We start from the raw sequence: 15420 nt of genomic DNA on the forward strand, positions 1-15420 counted from the left end.
ACGCTGCTATATAGCAACGGCTAAGAGTGTGTCATTTTTTCTTATCTGACAACCTTTAATATGGTATGCCTTTTACAATAGATAAACTGATGGTTGTGGTTACGGCGAAGATGGAATATTACAATGATCTCTACTCTCTCTCTCTCTCTCTCTCTTTCTTTACTTGTTTTTTGGTGCAAGTCTCTTTTTTTTTTTTTTTTTGCTGAAGAAATTGTTGAAATGTATACACTTATCTATCTCGATCAATGTCGAGTGCTGGATATACTACTGTACTTTGTCTCAGATAGGTGTGGTTTTTTAAATAGGTACGAAACACATGTCATTATCTTTTATTATTTTGTGCGTGGAAAGAAAGAATAATATGCATTGGAACTCGTATAAAATAGGACTAATAATTGATGCGCTGTCTCTGTTATCTACTTGCAACAAGTTGCTGCTGCATAATGATGCTTCCAGACTAGAATGCACATGGAAAACTCGCACGTTCTTTTGTACTTCCAATTACAATTATAAAGCACGCAATATGATAATGCACATGTAACAAGCGAATTCAATCTGGTCTCAAATGGTGAAAGGAGAACAATCTGCTAAAGCGGCGGTAGTATGTAGGTACTTATTATATTGCCACCGCTATTAGACGCGGTGTTCAGTAACACCGGCACTGTTAGACACAAAGCAACAATTGCTGTCGCCTACAATTTTAAGAAGACCGATGTATTAGCACGGTTTCTATGTGTGCATGTACTGTTAGCCATGCTACAAAAAATTATTGTTGTATACAAAACAACAGCGATAATTTCATGTATGTGAGTGGTAAAATATAATGCTAGCTAAGCTGAATTATTTTATTTCCTTGGTTGTCCTTTTCACCGGCATCAGCAGTTGGGTGTGCCGCATTACAAAATTGTGTAACTTTCCTCCAATTGTTTTCGATACAGAAACAAGCTTTTATTTAAATGAACCTTGCTTTGCTATCTTGCGATTTGTATTGATATCGTGCACACATAATATTCGAGGTAAGTATGATAGAACGTTTATTAAATACAACAGATACGATATAATGTATAACCGCTCATGCTGTTGCGGTCTCTCGTTCTCCCGTCATTATGTACGCATTTATAATAAAGGCACCTTCTATCAATCACAGCTTTTGGTCTTTTGCAGACAATCGCCATAGTCACTATTTTTATCTTTAGATTAGGATATCATTTAATACAATAATGGGGTTTGCTTGGTGTGGGAGTGGAATAGTAAGTTATGTTGGTTGCAAAGATTTAAAGCTGATTGCGTGCTAGGTCATCTGCATGACGACACAAGTGGTCAGAGACCCCGGGGATCATCACTGCGCACATCAAATATGACAACAAAATGCATGCATTTGGCGACAATAACTTCCACTATATGGAAGAGTACCAACATATATGTAGCCACTCTAATCATAGTTTTGTAAACTTTTATAATTGCTTGCAGTTGTAGTTAGCGATCCAGATTATAATGATGAGCTATTCTGCGCTTACTATTGTATGATCAAGAAAAAAGAGGTGTATAAACAACTATATTACGTATGTTGTGCAATGTGAGTAAAGATAATAAAAGGAGTGCCAATAAAATGCCAGGTACATTGAATTAATAAGGACTTTACGTTGAAGAACTTGAAAGATCTATATTATACAGTTAACTAAAATGTAAAGTGATTTACATTAATATACAACCTGTCACACCGAGCGCGTATGTACGCTTACAAAAATCGAGGAAAGAGAACGCGATTTTGTTCATGGTTTGCACCATTGATGCAACCAAACAAAAAGTAAGCCCACTAAAAAATATAGACAAGATAAGAAAGACATGGATGATGAATGCACAGCAGAACAGTATGGCGCGATTTCGTGCGAATCGTCGCAACTTTCATAAAATAGCACAACAGTAACGAGAAACATATAAAAGCTTGCGTCGCATGTATTTTTCTTCTCGTATCTTAATAACCTTTTTTTACATAAAAAAGTCCTACTACTGGCTTATCATCATGCCTCCCAACGTCGTTGATACTCAAAACGCCGAAGAGCTTACCGAATACCTCGAACAACTCGATTTGAAGAAACTTGTTCGTGAGAATAAAATTTATGCTGTCTATCCCGAAGTGTATGTAAGTATGAATAAGGACGTCCATATCGTGCGTCAGTACTTTAAGCATATATGCCAAAGGAAAGAAAAACCGTTGTAGATTTATTTGCAGCTCTTCTGACCACGCATTTGCGTATTATAGTATCCTCCATTGAAGCCTTATGACCACAAGGATCCTGGTCTATTGGCCGATCCCAAGAAGGCATCCATTTACGATGCTGCCGAGAAGATTTTTAATTTGACCCCACATATCGGTACTGAAGTCCATGGCATCCAACTTTCTAACCTGGCTGAACAGCAAAAGAACGATCTGGCATTGCTCGTTGCTGAACGCGGTGTTGTCTTTTTCCGCGATCAAGATATTCGCCCAAAAAAGTCGTTGGAGCTTGGCAGATATTATGGTAAAGCAGTTTTTAATTTAGTGAGCCGTGGTATGCTACATACCCCCAGACATACAGTTTTAAGTAATTGAATATGGCAACACTATCTAATTAGGTCCATTGCATGTAAGGACCGAGTATTTACAGCTCGCATTTTTATGTTTCTTATCTCGTTCTTGCACTTTACACAAATTCTGATTGCTGATATTCTTTTCGGCTTTGTTCAATGTTTAGATTCACAATGTTGGCGGCCATCCACCTAATGTAGTAAGCAAACACATATGAATACTTTGCTGTATCTTCTTTTCATAAAATGGCAATAAGTAACTCATGTCGAAGACTAACATGTGTGTTTGCACGGTATCCGCTTGCCTATATTGACAGCCCGAGATCCTTACACTTCAAATCGAGCATACTGATCCAAAGGTCCGTGAACGTCTCAGTTACCGTAGTCCTGGTGACGGTTGGCATAGTGATATCAGCTATGAGTTGCAACCTGGCGGTCTTGCTTTCCTTAAAATCGACACGCTACCGGGTGAAGCGGGTGGTGATACACTTTGGGGTAGCGCGTATGAGGCTTATGATCGGCTCTCTCCTGCATGGAAGAAGTTTGCTGAAGGCCTCAAAGCTGGTAAGCGTAATCAATTGCATTCAACACCACAATGACCAGTAGTCTCTAGATAGCGGCGATTGATTCTTATGCTTTTGACCCCTTCTCATAAAAGTCCATTCGGGTGACGTCCATCGTGAAACTGCTCGTCTTACAGGCCATCCTTTGCGTCGTGAAGCACCCGATAATGTCCATCCCGTGGTGCGGTAGGACTTTATTTTAATGACATAAAATTGAGGAAGAATGCTGAGAGTATAATCTGGTTTAACATGTGATGTGCAATTTTTTAGAGTTCATCCTGTAACCGGCTGGAAAGCATTATACGTGAACCGTGGTTTCACTCGCCGTATTGTCGACTTCACGCGTCGTGAGTCCGATGCAGTCTTGAACTTCCTCTTTGATCATATCGAAACTGGAGCTGACTTTCAGGTTCGCTTCAAGGTACATCTAGAATCATTATTCATCACAGCTCATACGTCTACAATATTACTGCAATGCAGGCTGCAGGTTTTCTATGGGGAGAGCAACATGCTAATTCGTTCTTGTGTCCCCTATGTTGCTATCAAAATGTAGTGGACTGAAGATACGGTAGCTGTTTGGGATAACCGAGTAACTTACCACAATCCCGTCTATGATTACTTTGGCTCTGGATTACGCCATGGCTATCGGGTCTCCCCATCCGCTGAAAGACCTTACTTTGATCCCAACGGCAAGTCGAGACGCGAAGCTTTGGCCGAGAAGGAAGCTGCAGAAGCTAAAACAAAGTCTTAATTGATACTGTATAACCCATGTTTGCAGTGGAAAATAATCTTCTTAGATAGCTCATATAAGTTTGCAGATGTAATAAAAATATTCGCGGGTGTCGTTAAAGTGACACTGAGAACGTGCATTAACAATGACCGTGGCCACATATACAAATTGTCTGTACAGTACCTCTATAGAATGGTTTAATACGCTGGAAAATAGAGTAGTGATTTCTCGTGTTGCTAATCCCTTATTATGACACGTGCAGTGGAAAAATATCGATTGGTTGAAGTCTCTCTGAACCAGCGCTCATTAAACTACCTTATGTGATGCTGTTCGACCTTTGCAGAAAAACGAGTGATCAGTTAGAGCAGCCGAACCAAACGAGGTGGAAGAATCTCTGTTGCACTGTCCATCTAACACAAAAGTAACTGATAGAGAAACATTCCCAATGCTGCGGGCGATCAGCTATAAAGAATGTTTTAACAACATGAAATACTGCTTTTTTACCTCTATCATCAACAAGAATGGGCCTTTATCAGCTGTATTACTGCCCTTGCCCGACTGCAGATGAATATTTTTTTTTCGTGGTAGCATTAACGCGACTGGCCACATCAACCGCGTTTTCCGAATCTATCTCTTTCCTTTTTTTACATAAAACCCCCTCTCCATATGACCCTTTTGTCGGTAAACAAGCTATGTAGTAAACGTAGCAGCACTACCTCTAACGAAACAAAAGCTGACATTGTCGGTCGGTTCACCGTCGTGACTCGGGGAAACGACAACAACAGACGAAAGCGAGGTGGCACAATCCTTCTTACCGATCTCGTTACGCACGATTCCCTTTATTGTCGCATAGACCTATTCCATCACGACCTCGTCAATGTCGCAGTCAACATTACGCGCTGGAACTATATTCATCCTGATTATACCCTCAAGAATGACGCCAACGACGTGTTCAACAACATGCCGACGACAGCTTGGATTGAAGTGTATTTAGACGACGTATACCCACTCGGCAATCCGACGACGTCTATGCTGCAACAACTGCTCAATGCAGACAAGATTGCCAACGAGTTACTTGCTTCGATTCCAGACATTGATCTGGTGTCCATTCCTGATTTGTTACATCCGATCAAGCGTTTATCGCAAGAACAGCAGCAACAACAACAACCAATTCACGTCCTTGGTCGTGTCAGCGCAAAACCTGTTCGCCATCTCGAACGACATGGAACAGCAAGGTTTTATATCGAGCTTGTGGGCTATCGGGGTGATACGTCGACAGTTATGGTGTTTGATGGCGATGATCTGATGTCTTGGTATCATACATTTCAGACAGATAGTTGGCATGTGTTTATGTACGTCGTCCCGGTTGATACGCAACTGGATGGGCAACTTGGTCGTGGTGCGCTTGCGTTTATCTCGGGTAAATCGCGCTGCTATCGAGTGGATGCGGATCAATTCGAGCGAATCAACCTCGGAATATCATCATTGCATAATGCGGTTCAAAAATCTGGAGAAGAAGAAACAGCAGAAAGCTCACAGGAACAACAACATCAATTCTTTCAACCATCGGCAACTTTGCGACCAGCAGAATCTACCAGCATGAGCACATATTCAGCCACAATCACGCGAGTGATTGACCCAGCTTTCGGTGTATATGAATTGGATAACCAGCTCATAACGTGCCTGTTCCACTATACCGATTATTCACTCGTTTACCCGTTCCGCCTGGGCATGCAGATCCAAATATCCTGTGCACACATGCTTGCTGTGGACACTGGATCTGCCATCATGCAAGCATGGGAAGCACCTGCGGTCGAGCGAGGTGACTACAAGACGCATGTGATCCTTGTTGGTTGTCGTCGAACCCATATCCGTATCGTCGGTTTCCCACAACATGTCCAATACCCATCCACAACAACAGCAGCAGCGAAAAAGGCATTGTCACTCTACGGACGAATTTACAAGGAATGCATCGAGACACGGGCGGATTTTGACACGTTACTGCAAAAGCTGGAAATGGAGGTGGCGCTGACACGCAAATTCAAAACAGGGATCCCCGCAACAGCTCGGTTACGCAAGATCTGTGCCATTACAACACGCAAGGTGAAACCCAAAAGACCGTTTGGTGGCAGTATGTACATGGACGTTTTTCATCACGATCAGTCGTGTTCGGCCGTCAAGACGCGGGAAAGCACGGTGAAATTGAATAAGTTTCCGTACATATGCGATTTGGCGACGTTTTTGTTGGAGGACGAGGAGCGGGCGCTGCAGTTGTCCAGACATGCTGGTGCAACGGGTACTTCCCGCGAGGATCAGCGGGTTGATTTGATCATGGCACCATATGATACTGCGGAATCGGATATGACGGTGATGGGAATGGTGGATGCAATGCCTGACGGACGACTGTACCTGTTGGATGACACGGGTAAATTGCCATTGCTGATATTGCCCGAAAATAGCGCGCGACGAAGGCAGCTACAGCTTGGCGACGTGTATCAGATCCAACGGCTCCAGCTGGTCAAAGAGGATCTGGATTACCAGGAGGAAGGAGGCTCACGGGTCTTACTTGATTGTACATACATTGTTTGCGCTGTGGATGACCTTAAGCGCGTAGGCGTCGTTGAGTCAGCATCTCGAACGTCGCTCATGTTGCCCGAAGCAGTGGATGTCCGCAAAGTGACAGGATACAAACGGGAGCGAGTGGAGTTGGCTGTAGATGGCGACGAAACTGAACAGCAAGATGATGCTGCATCTCACCCGCCCATGTTGCTGTATGTACTGGACATCCAACCGCCAATATTGTCGCATAAAGATGAAGCATTTGAATTGAGCAGCCATGTTCGAGCGATCCGATACCCCGTTGTCAATGAAGAGGACAACAGCAATAAAAAGAAACCGGAAGAAGTGCATCTCATTTTCAGTTCTCGGACACAGAGTCTGCGATTTTTGCCGCAGCTGCGGGCCGGCTGCTGGATAGGCTTAGGGGCCAATATTGACGAATTTCAACGGGTGGAGTCCGCTAAATACGTGCCAGAGAACATCAAGATCCCCACTTCTATTGCGCTCACACTTGTCATCGATTTGAATCGACACCATATCTTCACCACGAGTCCTAGCAGATACAGCATTGGCGTTACCCCTACTACCATTGGATCGGTACCAACAAACATAAAGGGTCTTATTGGATCAGCAAAGAAGCAGCGGATATACCAAGTCAAGGACATACTTCCGACGACGACAATACCGCAGAAAGCCAAGCTGTTGGTGACGGAGAGTGACGATGACGATGACGATGATGGAGACACCGGCCCTAGCATGGTGGAAGTAGGTCATCGGTTTTTTCAAGACACGGTGAACGTACAAGGCGTGATTGTCAGCAAAGGATTCCGCGATCAGCTATGGAGGGCTCGAGCGACAATAGACGCAAACGCGCGACATGTATTTGAAGAATTCGGTGTGGGTACCGGCCAGTCGGGACGCAACCAGCTATTCTTTCGACTGCGGCAGACAGACGGCTTGGACACAGTTGATATTTACATGGACGTATGGAACAGGACGTATCCACTCGGACTAATCCCGGGGGCTCTGGTCACATTTTATAACCTTGTACGAAAACGGAGTGAACATGGGACTGTACATTGCCAAATGTTGCCATGCACATCGGCGGCAGTATCGGAACAACTTGATCCGCGAACCGAAACGATAATCACGGAGCAAATTCCGCAAAAGAAATTAAGTGATATTTCCCGAAAACCGGGTAGCAAAAACAACAACAATAACAACAAAACGGATCCGTCAGTATTTAAGACCCCATGTGCAATTAAATCTATATCCTTTGTCAGCATGGGATGGGTCTGTGGTGAATGTGGTACGGGCGTTCAGAAGAATAAATGTTATCAGCTCTGCAAAACGGCGAAACGGATATTTACGGCAAACGCGGTCGCTACGGTGAGCGATGGAACGTCCCAGGCACGTGCTAATTTTGATGGAGACGGGCTTGTGTTCAAATTACTCAACATCCAAGACAGCCGAGCCGACAAGATCAAAACGGCAGTCTTGGAGCATGGCAAGGTCACGTATCAACATTTTGGAAACGATGGGCATGACGACGACGACGACGACGACAACGATAATTATGATCACCATGGTAACAGCAACAGCAGCAACAATCAAGGCGGAGAAGAAGAAGGCGAACAAGTTGAAGTGTTGTCTGGTGGAATGACGCTACCAAAACTTTGTCAACGCGTGATGAGTACGGGCAAGGTGTTCATGCTATTTGCGCGCGAGATTGGAGAGAGGCTGAAAAAGGACGCAACTGTCATGCAGCAATTGAAAATTCGCGCAGTGACGGAAGAGGATGGACAACCAGTGGCGGTGGTATATAGACCACGGATTGTTGCGGTGGAACTTCAGCTGCTTGATCCTGCAGACTGCGCGTGGGAGATGCTTTCGAAACTGCAACAAGGACAACAACAACAGCACAATGAACAATAACCAAATAAAAATTTGAATATATGTGAGTTTATACGAAACAATATTTGTTTTAGTAATGATCATTATAATAATGTATATCCAAATCATATTTCAAAAAGTTGTATAATATAAATGGAAAGAAAGTCTAAAACTATGGTTTCATAGTGAATAGCAAAACAATGTTAATGAAATGATCATATACAATGTAAACAGTCCTGGCCGATTTCTCTGGTTACACCGGTACGCAATCTCTAGTTTCGGTCCATGCATCAACGTTGTCATGTTGCACCAATGGAATTGACGACCTCCACCACTTCTTGTTTGCGTCCTCAAAGGACCGACTCATCTGGCGAAGCGTGTGGCGAGACCTGCTGCTTATGCCTGTCAAACATCATCATATCGAGGCTGCCATATTCCATATATGCAATTACCACACGACGCACCCGATCTACCCAGCTCTCAGGTCATCACAGTAGTTTTACATGGCTTATGGCCTGGGAACTGGGCTTTGAACTTTTTTCATCATCTTCTATCTCAAATTCTGCATTCTTTATGTACCTTTACAAGCAAGGAAAAAATATTCAATAAATAGTTGTTCGTTATAAAAAATAATCATTTACTATAATTTCAAGGAGTATTGTTGTACATATAGTGCTATGTTAATATAAAGGTATCCTACCAAGCTTTAAGCTTCGAAGATGCGAAAAACGCACTATACAGTTGTACCCCGGTTTTTGCAACCCCTGGTTTTGCAATTCCTCGTATATCTGCAACTTTTTTTGAAAAATCCAAAAAAAACTTAGTAGTTTCGCAAATTTGCAACTTGCAAATGAGTTTATACGATTTGCATGTTATCGGGGTGAAAACAGCTTCAATTTTTGCAATATCAACTGAAAGAAGCATCTGTTGCGGATTATGAGGAATAAAATGATGCGGTTACTGCAAGATAAATATGTAAATATGAAGATGTATTTATTGTCGAAATACATAAAAATTATTATTTGGTAGTTGAGCCAGTAGAATCGGGACACATATATAGCACTGATTGGATTGAATCCACAAAAGAAATGATGAAGATATAAGAAAAAGGGAACACACTACATATAGATATAGAAATAAAATGTTTGCTCAAAGGAGCTTTTAACTACATATCGAAGAAGTCATCAAGGGATGATTGTCGGGAGATTGATTGCTGCCTGAGACTCTCTGGAATCCTACGCAAAGACTTCTTTAAGTCGTAGTTATCGATATTATCCAAAAAGCTCAAAACTCCTGCAATTGCAACCTGTTTTTCCTTCGACGTTGGCCCTGGAATAGGCGAATCAGCGCTTTGGTCCATCGCCCGCTCAAGTGCTCGTCGTACGTTCGATCCTCTTGCTTGGATGTGAACTTGTGGAACGATTTTGTCATGCTTAAAATAGCTAATAATTATCAAACCACTAGACAGCTTCAATGAAAGAACGGTCTTATATATGCAAGTAGTAACATCTAGAGCTGTATGAATATTCCCAAAGAACGTATCGTACATCATCTCTGACAGATAAACAATGGGCTAGTGTTAATAGGATGACTTATCCAGTGTATACTTAAAGCAGAATTGTTTACCCCGTTACTTGCAAATCCTCACTTTTTGCAAAAAAAAATCGGAAAACCCTCGGTTGCAAAAACCGGGGTACAACTGTATCTTGGAAGCTAACTTCGGCGCATGAATCGTTCTCTTCTGTTATCCACTGGCATGTTGTTATTGTAAATAGTATCCCAATTGTTTCGCTGAAAATGTACTGGCCATGGTTCAAAAACGGTCTAAAGAAGGGTGCCCTGTTTGAACTAAGCTTTTACATGTTCTTGAGTGGATCTACAGTATTACACATATATATGTTCAATTGTTGACAGTTCAGCTTTTGGTGCGATTGTATGATGCCAGCGCGCTTCAATCATGTTATGTACCCCCTGTATTATGAAATGATGACAAAAAAAGTCGTCCACAGTAAAAGGATTATCGCATTTTTACCATTGGCCGAATTAACTGAACGCAACCTTAACGCTAAGTACCTACATTGATGACCGACGACTTAAAAAAAGCGCAGACACTTTGAAGCTTCCAATGAAGCGACTGAAACTAAGCTATCTTGCAACAACATCTCAAATTGCTGGTGATATGCCAAAGGTTGTGGCGACATGTGTATAATACAACTGATTTTGTCAGGCGAGATACATAATCGCAAGTATCTTAGAGATACTGATCCAGCCTTGGAAGGTGATGCTACCCAGGGCCTTGCCTCTTTTGCGGCGTCAAGAGGAAAACCCCTTGCGACACGTGTCCGTTGTATGACACGGAGCGAAGAGACGAAGGACCGCTAGTACATCTTTTGAAGGCCGTGGTGCTCTATTTCAAATCTTTAGTTTCAATACTGTACCACATACAAAGATATATTCCTACATTCAATCAGAAACTTACAAGCGATGCATGATGTCTGCAAATGCTAATAGATCTTCATCTTCTATTTCAGCAGCTTCACAAATACAGTATCCTTTCAACTTTCAACATTTTCTTGGCTTATTCAGTTACACTTTATATATTTACCAAAGTAATACGTACCAACGACAAGCGCATCTCCTTCATCTTTTCTCAGCTTACACATGCGATACAAAGGTTGATTCCTTCCAAGTGATGCATTCTGGAATGAATCCCTTTTTCTGGACGATGGCTGATCCAACAAAAATCATTTTACAGGGCCTCATTTTCCAAATTGAGCTACCTAGGCTAAATTGATCGAGCCACGGAAATGGAAGTGATGCTAGATGGTGTGATGATATATACGTAACGTATGTAATAGAATTTTATGTACAGTGATGATAAGAGGGGATGGTATTAAGTAGAGTGTCTTTTTTTGTTGGGATATGTGAAATGAAGTTTAGGAGCGTCGTCAACTGGATATTCATCATTCACTATTGCTTCGAATCTTCTTTTCGTTTGGTTATCAGCATTTTGCAATATTTCTTCAGCTGCTGAGACGATGTAGTACTATATAATATATAAGTACAGTAACATGACAATCTGTAATAATATCTCTCAGACGTGTGGAAAATGAAAAAGCAACCTTACCATGTAATTCAATAATAGAAAGATGCTGCCATTATCAGAAAACTCTTCAAATTCAGCAAGCGTCGTTGGTAGTACAATGTGTTTGTCGGATTTCTTGGCAGCAACAAAGACATCTTCATGCTTATAGACACCATATAAATAGCCACGAAGCCCTGGAAAACAATTATGTTAGATATATACATGAATGAATGACTCCATTTATTTAGGACCATGAATCACACCATCTTTCAACCACTTTTTGTTATCTTACCCATTACATCCATTGCCAGAGGTGTGACAGTGCTGGAACCGCTTATATCCACCCCAAATCTTTTTTTCAGTTGTGATAGTATACAAATATTCGACAAGATGTTTTTTGATTGTTGCTCGAACATGAGATCATACTCAGCGTTTGCTTTCTTGTGTTCGTTTGACGCCAATTCAACACGGTTCTCTTCTCCATCCTTTCCATGAGTAAGCATGTCGATTTTGCACCCGAAACCACCATTTTCCTCTTTCATCTCTTCTCTTGTGGCTTGGGACAAGATCTCACCACTAAAGCACGTATTAATTCAAGTTCGCTTATAAAAATATACTAAGCCCTTTGTTTTGTTTACTTACGTTCGTACTTGGATAATCGTGCACCGAAAAAGAACACGGAAAACATATTGCCACCGAGCAAAGGATTCATTCTCAGACATCATATAACTATGTCTGTTTTGGAAGTCGAATTGGATCATGTCAAATCTAAAAATTAATAATACATACATAATTAGTCAAATAACGATGGTGCATTGATCAAGATAACGATGTAATAATATTAAAACCCCTTACATATATAAAAAGATATCGTAAATCTTCAATACAACCGAGCTTCCATCATATTCTCCAGCTTTCAACATCTTGATCTTTTCTTCAGATATATAGATTCGTACGGCCATGATACCCCCCTCTTCATACTCCTAGAAACAAAGTTCTCGGTAAAATTAGCATGATAAACATGGGATTTGTGGCTCCCTCCTTTTATATTACCTTAAATATTTGCTTTACAGCATCATTCGCTTTGTCGTTGTATACACATTCGTTGTGAAAATTCTCGCTCTTGATCATATTGGACAAATGGCTGAAAGTGATTTCACCAATGTACTTCTTCATGTTGACTTCCTTGTCAGTTTTCAATGTATTCACAACAGCAGACAATGCAAGCCTACATATCATTACATATTATGTTGGTGTTTATTCTTTTAATTTATTACTTAGCAATAACGCAGAACAAAGGAAAAAAACTTACTGTAAATGTTTTTCTTGTGCTTTTGTCAATTTGTCCATTTGTAGATAGACATAACAAGCACGGAATAAGTCTTTTTGAAGGCCATTGGTATCAGCGGGAGGAAGGGGGGGCAAATGAAGTCCATCTCCCTTTTTCTGGATGAAAATCAGACCAAATCACAAGTATGTTAGAATAATTTGAAGATAGAATATGCTTGAACTATATCTTCTATACCTTTTTCACCAAGTACTCCTTCAATGGTTGTAACAAATTTGTGTCGTGCGCCACGATGCTGCCACCATCCTGTTATAAATAAAATAATAATGATACACATTGAGTAAATACACGAAAAATATGTTGTCGTTCGGTCGTGAGCAAATAAATATTACCTCGTTGATTGTACAATAACTGACTTCAAGATTATCACTATTATTGTGATTGTTCTGAGCTTGATAAGCTTGCTATATAGTTTGAAAAATATTGATTATTACACGATCATATTTGATTATCAGCGGAATCTTTAGATATACCTTATCTTTAGCAAGTTCCGCCCAATTGACATTTCCAACGTCAGCTACAAAAGAAGCCTATGATATAATGTTGTGAATAAGAGCGATTGAGAATTAGAACAAAAAATGTAAACAAAAGCTTACACTGGAAAGTATGTTGGCTGCATGAGTATTAAAATCTTTTTTCAAGAGAGATTTTAGCTCGTCTGGATTTATTAGCTCTGGAACATGCTGCAAGACTACATCCTTGTTCAAGTTGATGAATTGTGATAGTTTTGCAAAGCGTATCGCTGTTTTACACCACTCTAAGTAACCCTTCAGCTTGACTAATAAACATCAAATAAAATATTATTATATATGAGCCACACGTTTCAAATCTATACAACCTACCTTTGTACTCGGTTAGCATGGTGATGTTACTAAACAGTTGGCAAGGTTAACAACCGGTTTGTTGTTCGGATATAAGCCCGCGGCTACGTAACAACTGGTAAATTCCCTTTTCCAAAATTGGACAGGTCCAATTGCACACACCCAGGCAGGACTGGTCATGCACACCCTTTGTTAAAGCTACAGTAATGCAGCTTATTTCTAAAAGCTCGTCGCTTTTTTGATGCTCTCATCGCAGGCCGCATTCGCCTACGTTATTTTTTTAACGTCTCCGCCTTCCTGGTTCGAGCGCTCTTGGGCGCCACTCAAGCCTCTTTGGTAGCACGGATGTGGTCACCAGCTTGTTCCTGCTTTTCATGACATCAGCAGCACGGAACCTCTGACAATCCGTGCGTTCCGACAACTATGCACTGCCAAACTATCCCATCCTCTTTCAGCCAATATTGGTGTTCTTTCTGCCTCGCGTTGGCGTCAGTTTTGGGACGCGACAATGTTCCACCCAGCCCGCAACATTCGGTAACACGCAATCCATTACACACTCCCACATGCTGAACGCCTCCACGGAATAGTTCGAACATTCATGCTAGTCCGCTTTGTCAATTATGTTGTCATGCAAATGACTCCCTCCAACAATTTTGAAAATTCTTGTCCTTTACGCTGGCAAGTCTGGTGCAAAACATAGAGATCAATCTTTTACACCGAGGCACATCCAACAGCGCTTTCGGTTTCATTTTCAACCTGAACTGGACACAGGACTCACCTTTCTAGCCCCTCTTCGCGTCATGATCGTCCAAGCTGTCTCTTAAGCACCTGGCGCACTTAGTGAGCCTTCATCTTTGATGATGTGCCTTTAATGCTAACAGTGCTTTCTCTTCTACCCTCACCCTCCTCTCTCAACTCCACAACATCCTCGGTTGACCGAGGATGATTGATAATAGACTTTCTTTCTTTTTCTCGTTTTGTTTCTTATACTCGTAAACTTTATTGTATCTCTATGCGCATTACATTCAAACATCCACACATTTCTGCTCTGTACATGTCTCGGAATTCAGTTACAGTGGCCACTCGTTATAGTGATATGCCCAGTGAGACCCAAATCCTATTATCGAATTATTACTTTATCGAATTGTCGTTCCGTCAATGATATTCGGTACATAGATTACCCGTGGCATTTAGCAAGCTCCACAAAAAAAGCTCTAGAATCACGTCCTGTCAAAATTGATAGTATGCAACTACTAAAAAAAATATACTGTGGGAGAAGAAGAATAGAGAGGCTGGAGAAGAAGCTGAAAGGCTTCTATTTGAGGAGCTTGATGCTAGGATTTTGGAAATATATGAGGAAACATGTGGCGTTGATGGTATTGAATTGATACCACATGAAGAATCGGAGGATATCCATGCACCAGCTTCTTTTGACGACCTCATTAACGATGCTACTATTGATCGTAATTAAGGTACGTTCATAAACGGCTGATGTAAATGCATATATATAAATCACAGGCTTGTTTCTGATACAGACAGGTAGATGTTGATGAAGAAGAGAATAACCAGAGAAGACGGTGATGAGGAGAAGGAAGCATTGAAGCCACTGCACAGTAAAAGAGAGAGGAAGCAGTATATGAGCGATTTATTGAAAACAATGGTGGTCGAAGACAACCTGAACGCTCAGTAAATTAGGCTTCTTAGAAAAAGATGCGCAAAGCACAGTAGACTCTGAGATATCAACTAGCGCAAAGCAAACTGGTCTTTTTTCCTTTTCTGATAAACAAAAATATACTATTGGCCCGCTCGATATAATGCTATTTCTGATGGTTGATATCATATATCACAATAGC

General features: G+C 41.3%; 5 protein-coding genes across 5 annotated transcripts; 2 read left to right on the forward strand and 3 right to left on the reverse strand.

The window, feature by feature from the left end:
• Positions 1 to 2023: 2023 nt before the first annotated feature.
• Positions 2024 to 3882, forward strand: BDB00DRAFT_870829 (uncharacterized protein; the record flags this gene model as incomplete). The annotated part of the gene is made up of 8 exons (XM_053126755.1): positions 2024 to 2143; positions 2264 to 2522; positions 2617 to 2627; positions 2736 to 2768; positions 2886 to 3132; positions 3227 to 3317; positions 3402 to 3552; positions 3685 to 3882. The coding sequence occupies 8 exons, from the start codon at positions 2024 to 2026 to the stop codon at positions 3880 to 3882; spliced, it is 1110 nt and encodes a 369-aa protein (XP_052981377.1).
• A 456-nt stretch (positions 3883 to 4338) lies between these two features.
• Positions 4339 to 8477, forward strand: BDB00DRAFT_271613 (CST, telomere maintenance, complex subunit CTC1-domain-containing protein). The gene has a single exon (XM_053116737.1). The coding sequence runs from the start codon at positions 4528 to 4530 to the stop codon at positions 8353 to 8355; it is 3828 nt and encodes a 1275-aa protein (XP_052981378.1). The 5' UTR covers positions 4339 to 4527; the 3' UTR covers positions 8356 to 8477.
• Positions 8478 to 11156: 2679 nt separating this feature from the next.
• Positions 11157 to 12094, reverse strand: BDB00DRAFT_271649 (uncharacterized protein). The gene is made up of 3 exons (XM_053116738.1): positions 11691 to 12094; positions 11441 to 11592; positions 11157 to 11359 (listed from the first exon to the last, which is right to left on the reverse strand). Exons 1-3 carry the CDS (start codon positions 11938 to 11940, stop codon positions 11207 to 11209), a joined length of 555 nt encoding a protein of 184 aa, XP_052981379.1. The 5' UTR covers positions 11941 to 12094; the 3' UTR covers positions 11157 to 11206.
• On the reverse strand, positions 11539 to 13720 carry BDB00DRAFT_271652 (uncharacterized protein). The gene is made up of 11 exons (XM_053116739.1): positions 13589 to 13720; positions 13343 to 13524; positions 13220 to 13276; positions 13079 to 13150; positions 12924 to 12992; positions 12711 to 12844; positions 12452 to 12626; positions 12254 to 12381; positions 12049 to 12166; positions 11691 to 11974; positions 11539 to 11592 (listed from the first exon to the last, which is right to left on the reverse strand). Exons 1-10 carry the CDS (start codon positions 13605 to 13607, stop codon positions 11969 to 11971), a joined length of 960 nt encoding a protein of 319 aa, XP_052981380.1. The 5' UTR covers positions 13608 to 13720; the 3' UTR covers positions 11539 to 11592; positions 11691 to 11968.
• Positions 13721 to 14641: 921 nt separating this feature from the next.
• BDB00DRAFT_815973 (uncharacterized protein) lies at positions 14642 to 15173 on the reverse strand (the record flags this gene model as incomplete). Its single annotated transcript, XM_053122956.1, has 2 exons — positions 14642 to 14827; positions 14883 to 15173. A coding segment is annotated over one exon (291 nt), but the record flags the coding sequence as incomplete, so codon positions are not given.
• Between the last annotated feature and the right edge of the window lie 247 nt (positions 15174 to 15420).

This window comes from Zychaea mexicana, assembly GCF_025766255.1.
Source record: "Zychaea mexicana strain RSA 1403 chromosome Unknown BDB00scaffold_23, whole genome shotgun sequence".
Classification (NCBI taxonomy): domain Eukaryota; kingdom Fungi; phylum Mucoromycota; class Mucoromycetes; order Mucorales; family Lichtheimiaceae; genus Zychaea; species Zychaea mexicana.

Coding starts and splice junctions, on each gene's coding strand:
- BDB00DRAFT_271652 (XM_053116739.1), bottom strand. Junction 12,627..12,710: donor GCACAAGAAAAACATTTACA/GTAAGTTTTTTT, acceptor AATGATATGTAG/GCTTGCATTGTCTGCTGTTG. Junction 12,167..12,253: donor TACGATATCTTTTTATATAT/GTAAGGGGTTTT, acceptor ATTAATTTTTAG/ATTTGACATGATCCAATTCG.
- BDB00DRAFT_271649 (XM_053116738.1), bottom strand. CDS start 11,940: ATGAAAGAGGAAAATGGTGGTTTCGGGTGCAAAATCGACATGCTTACT. Junction 11,593..11,690: donor TCTGGCAATGGATGTAATGG/GTAAGATAACAA, acceptor ATTGTTTTCCAG/GGCTTCGTGGCTATTTATAT. Junction 11,360..11,440: donor TTCTATTATTGAATTACATG/GTAAGGTTGCTT, acceptor TATATTATATAG/TACTACATCGTCTCAGCAGC.
- BDB00DRAFT_271613 (XM_053116737.1), top strand. CDS start 4,528: ATGACCCTTTTGTCGGTAAACAAGCTATGTAGTAAACGTAGCAGCACT.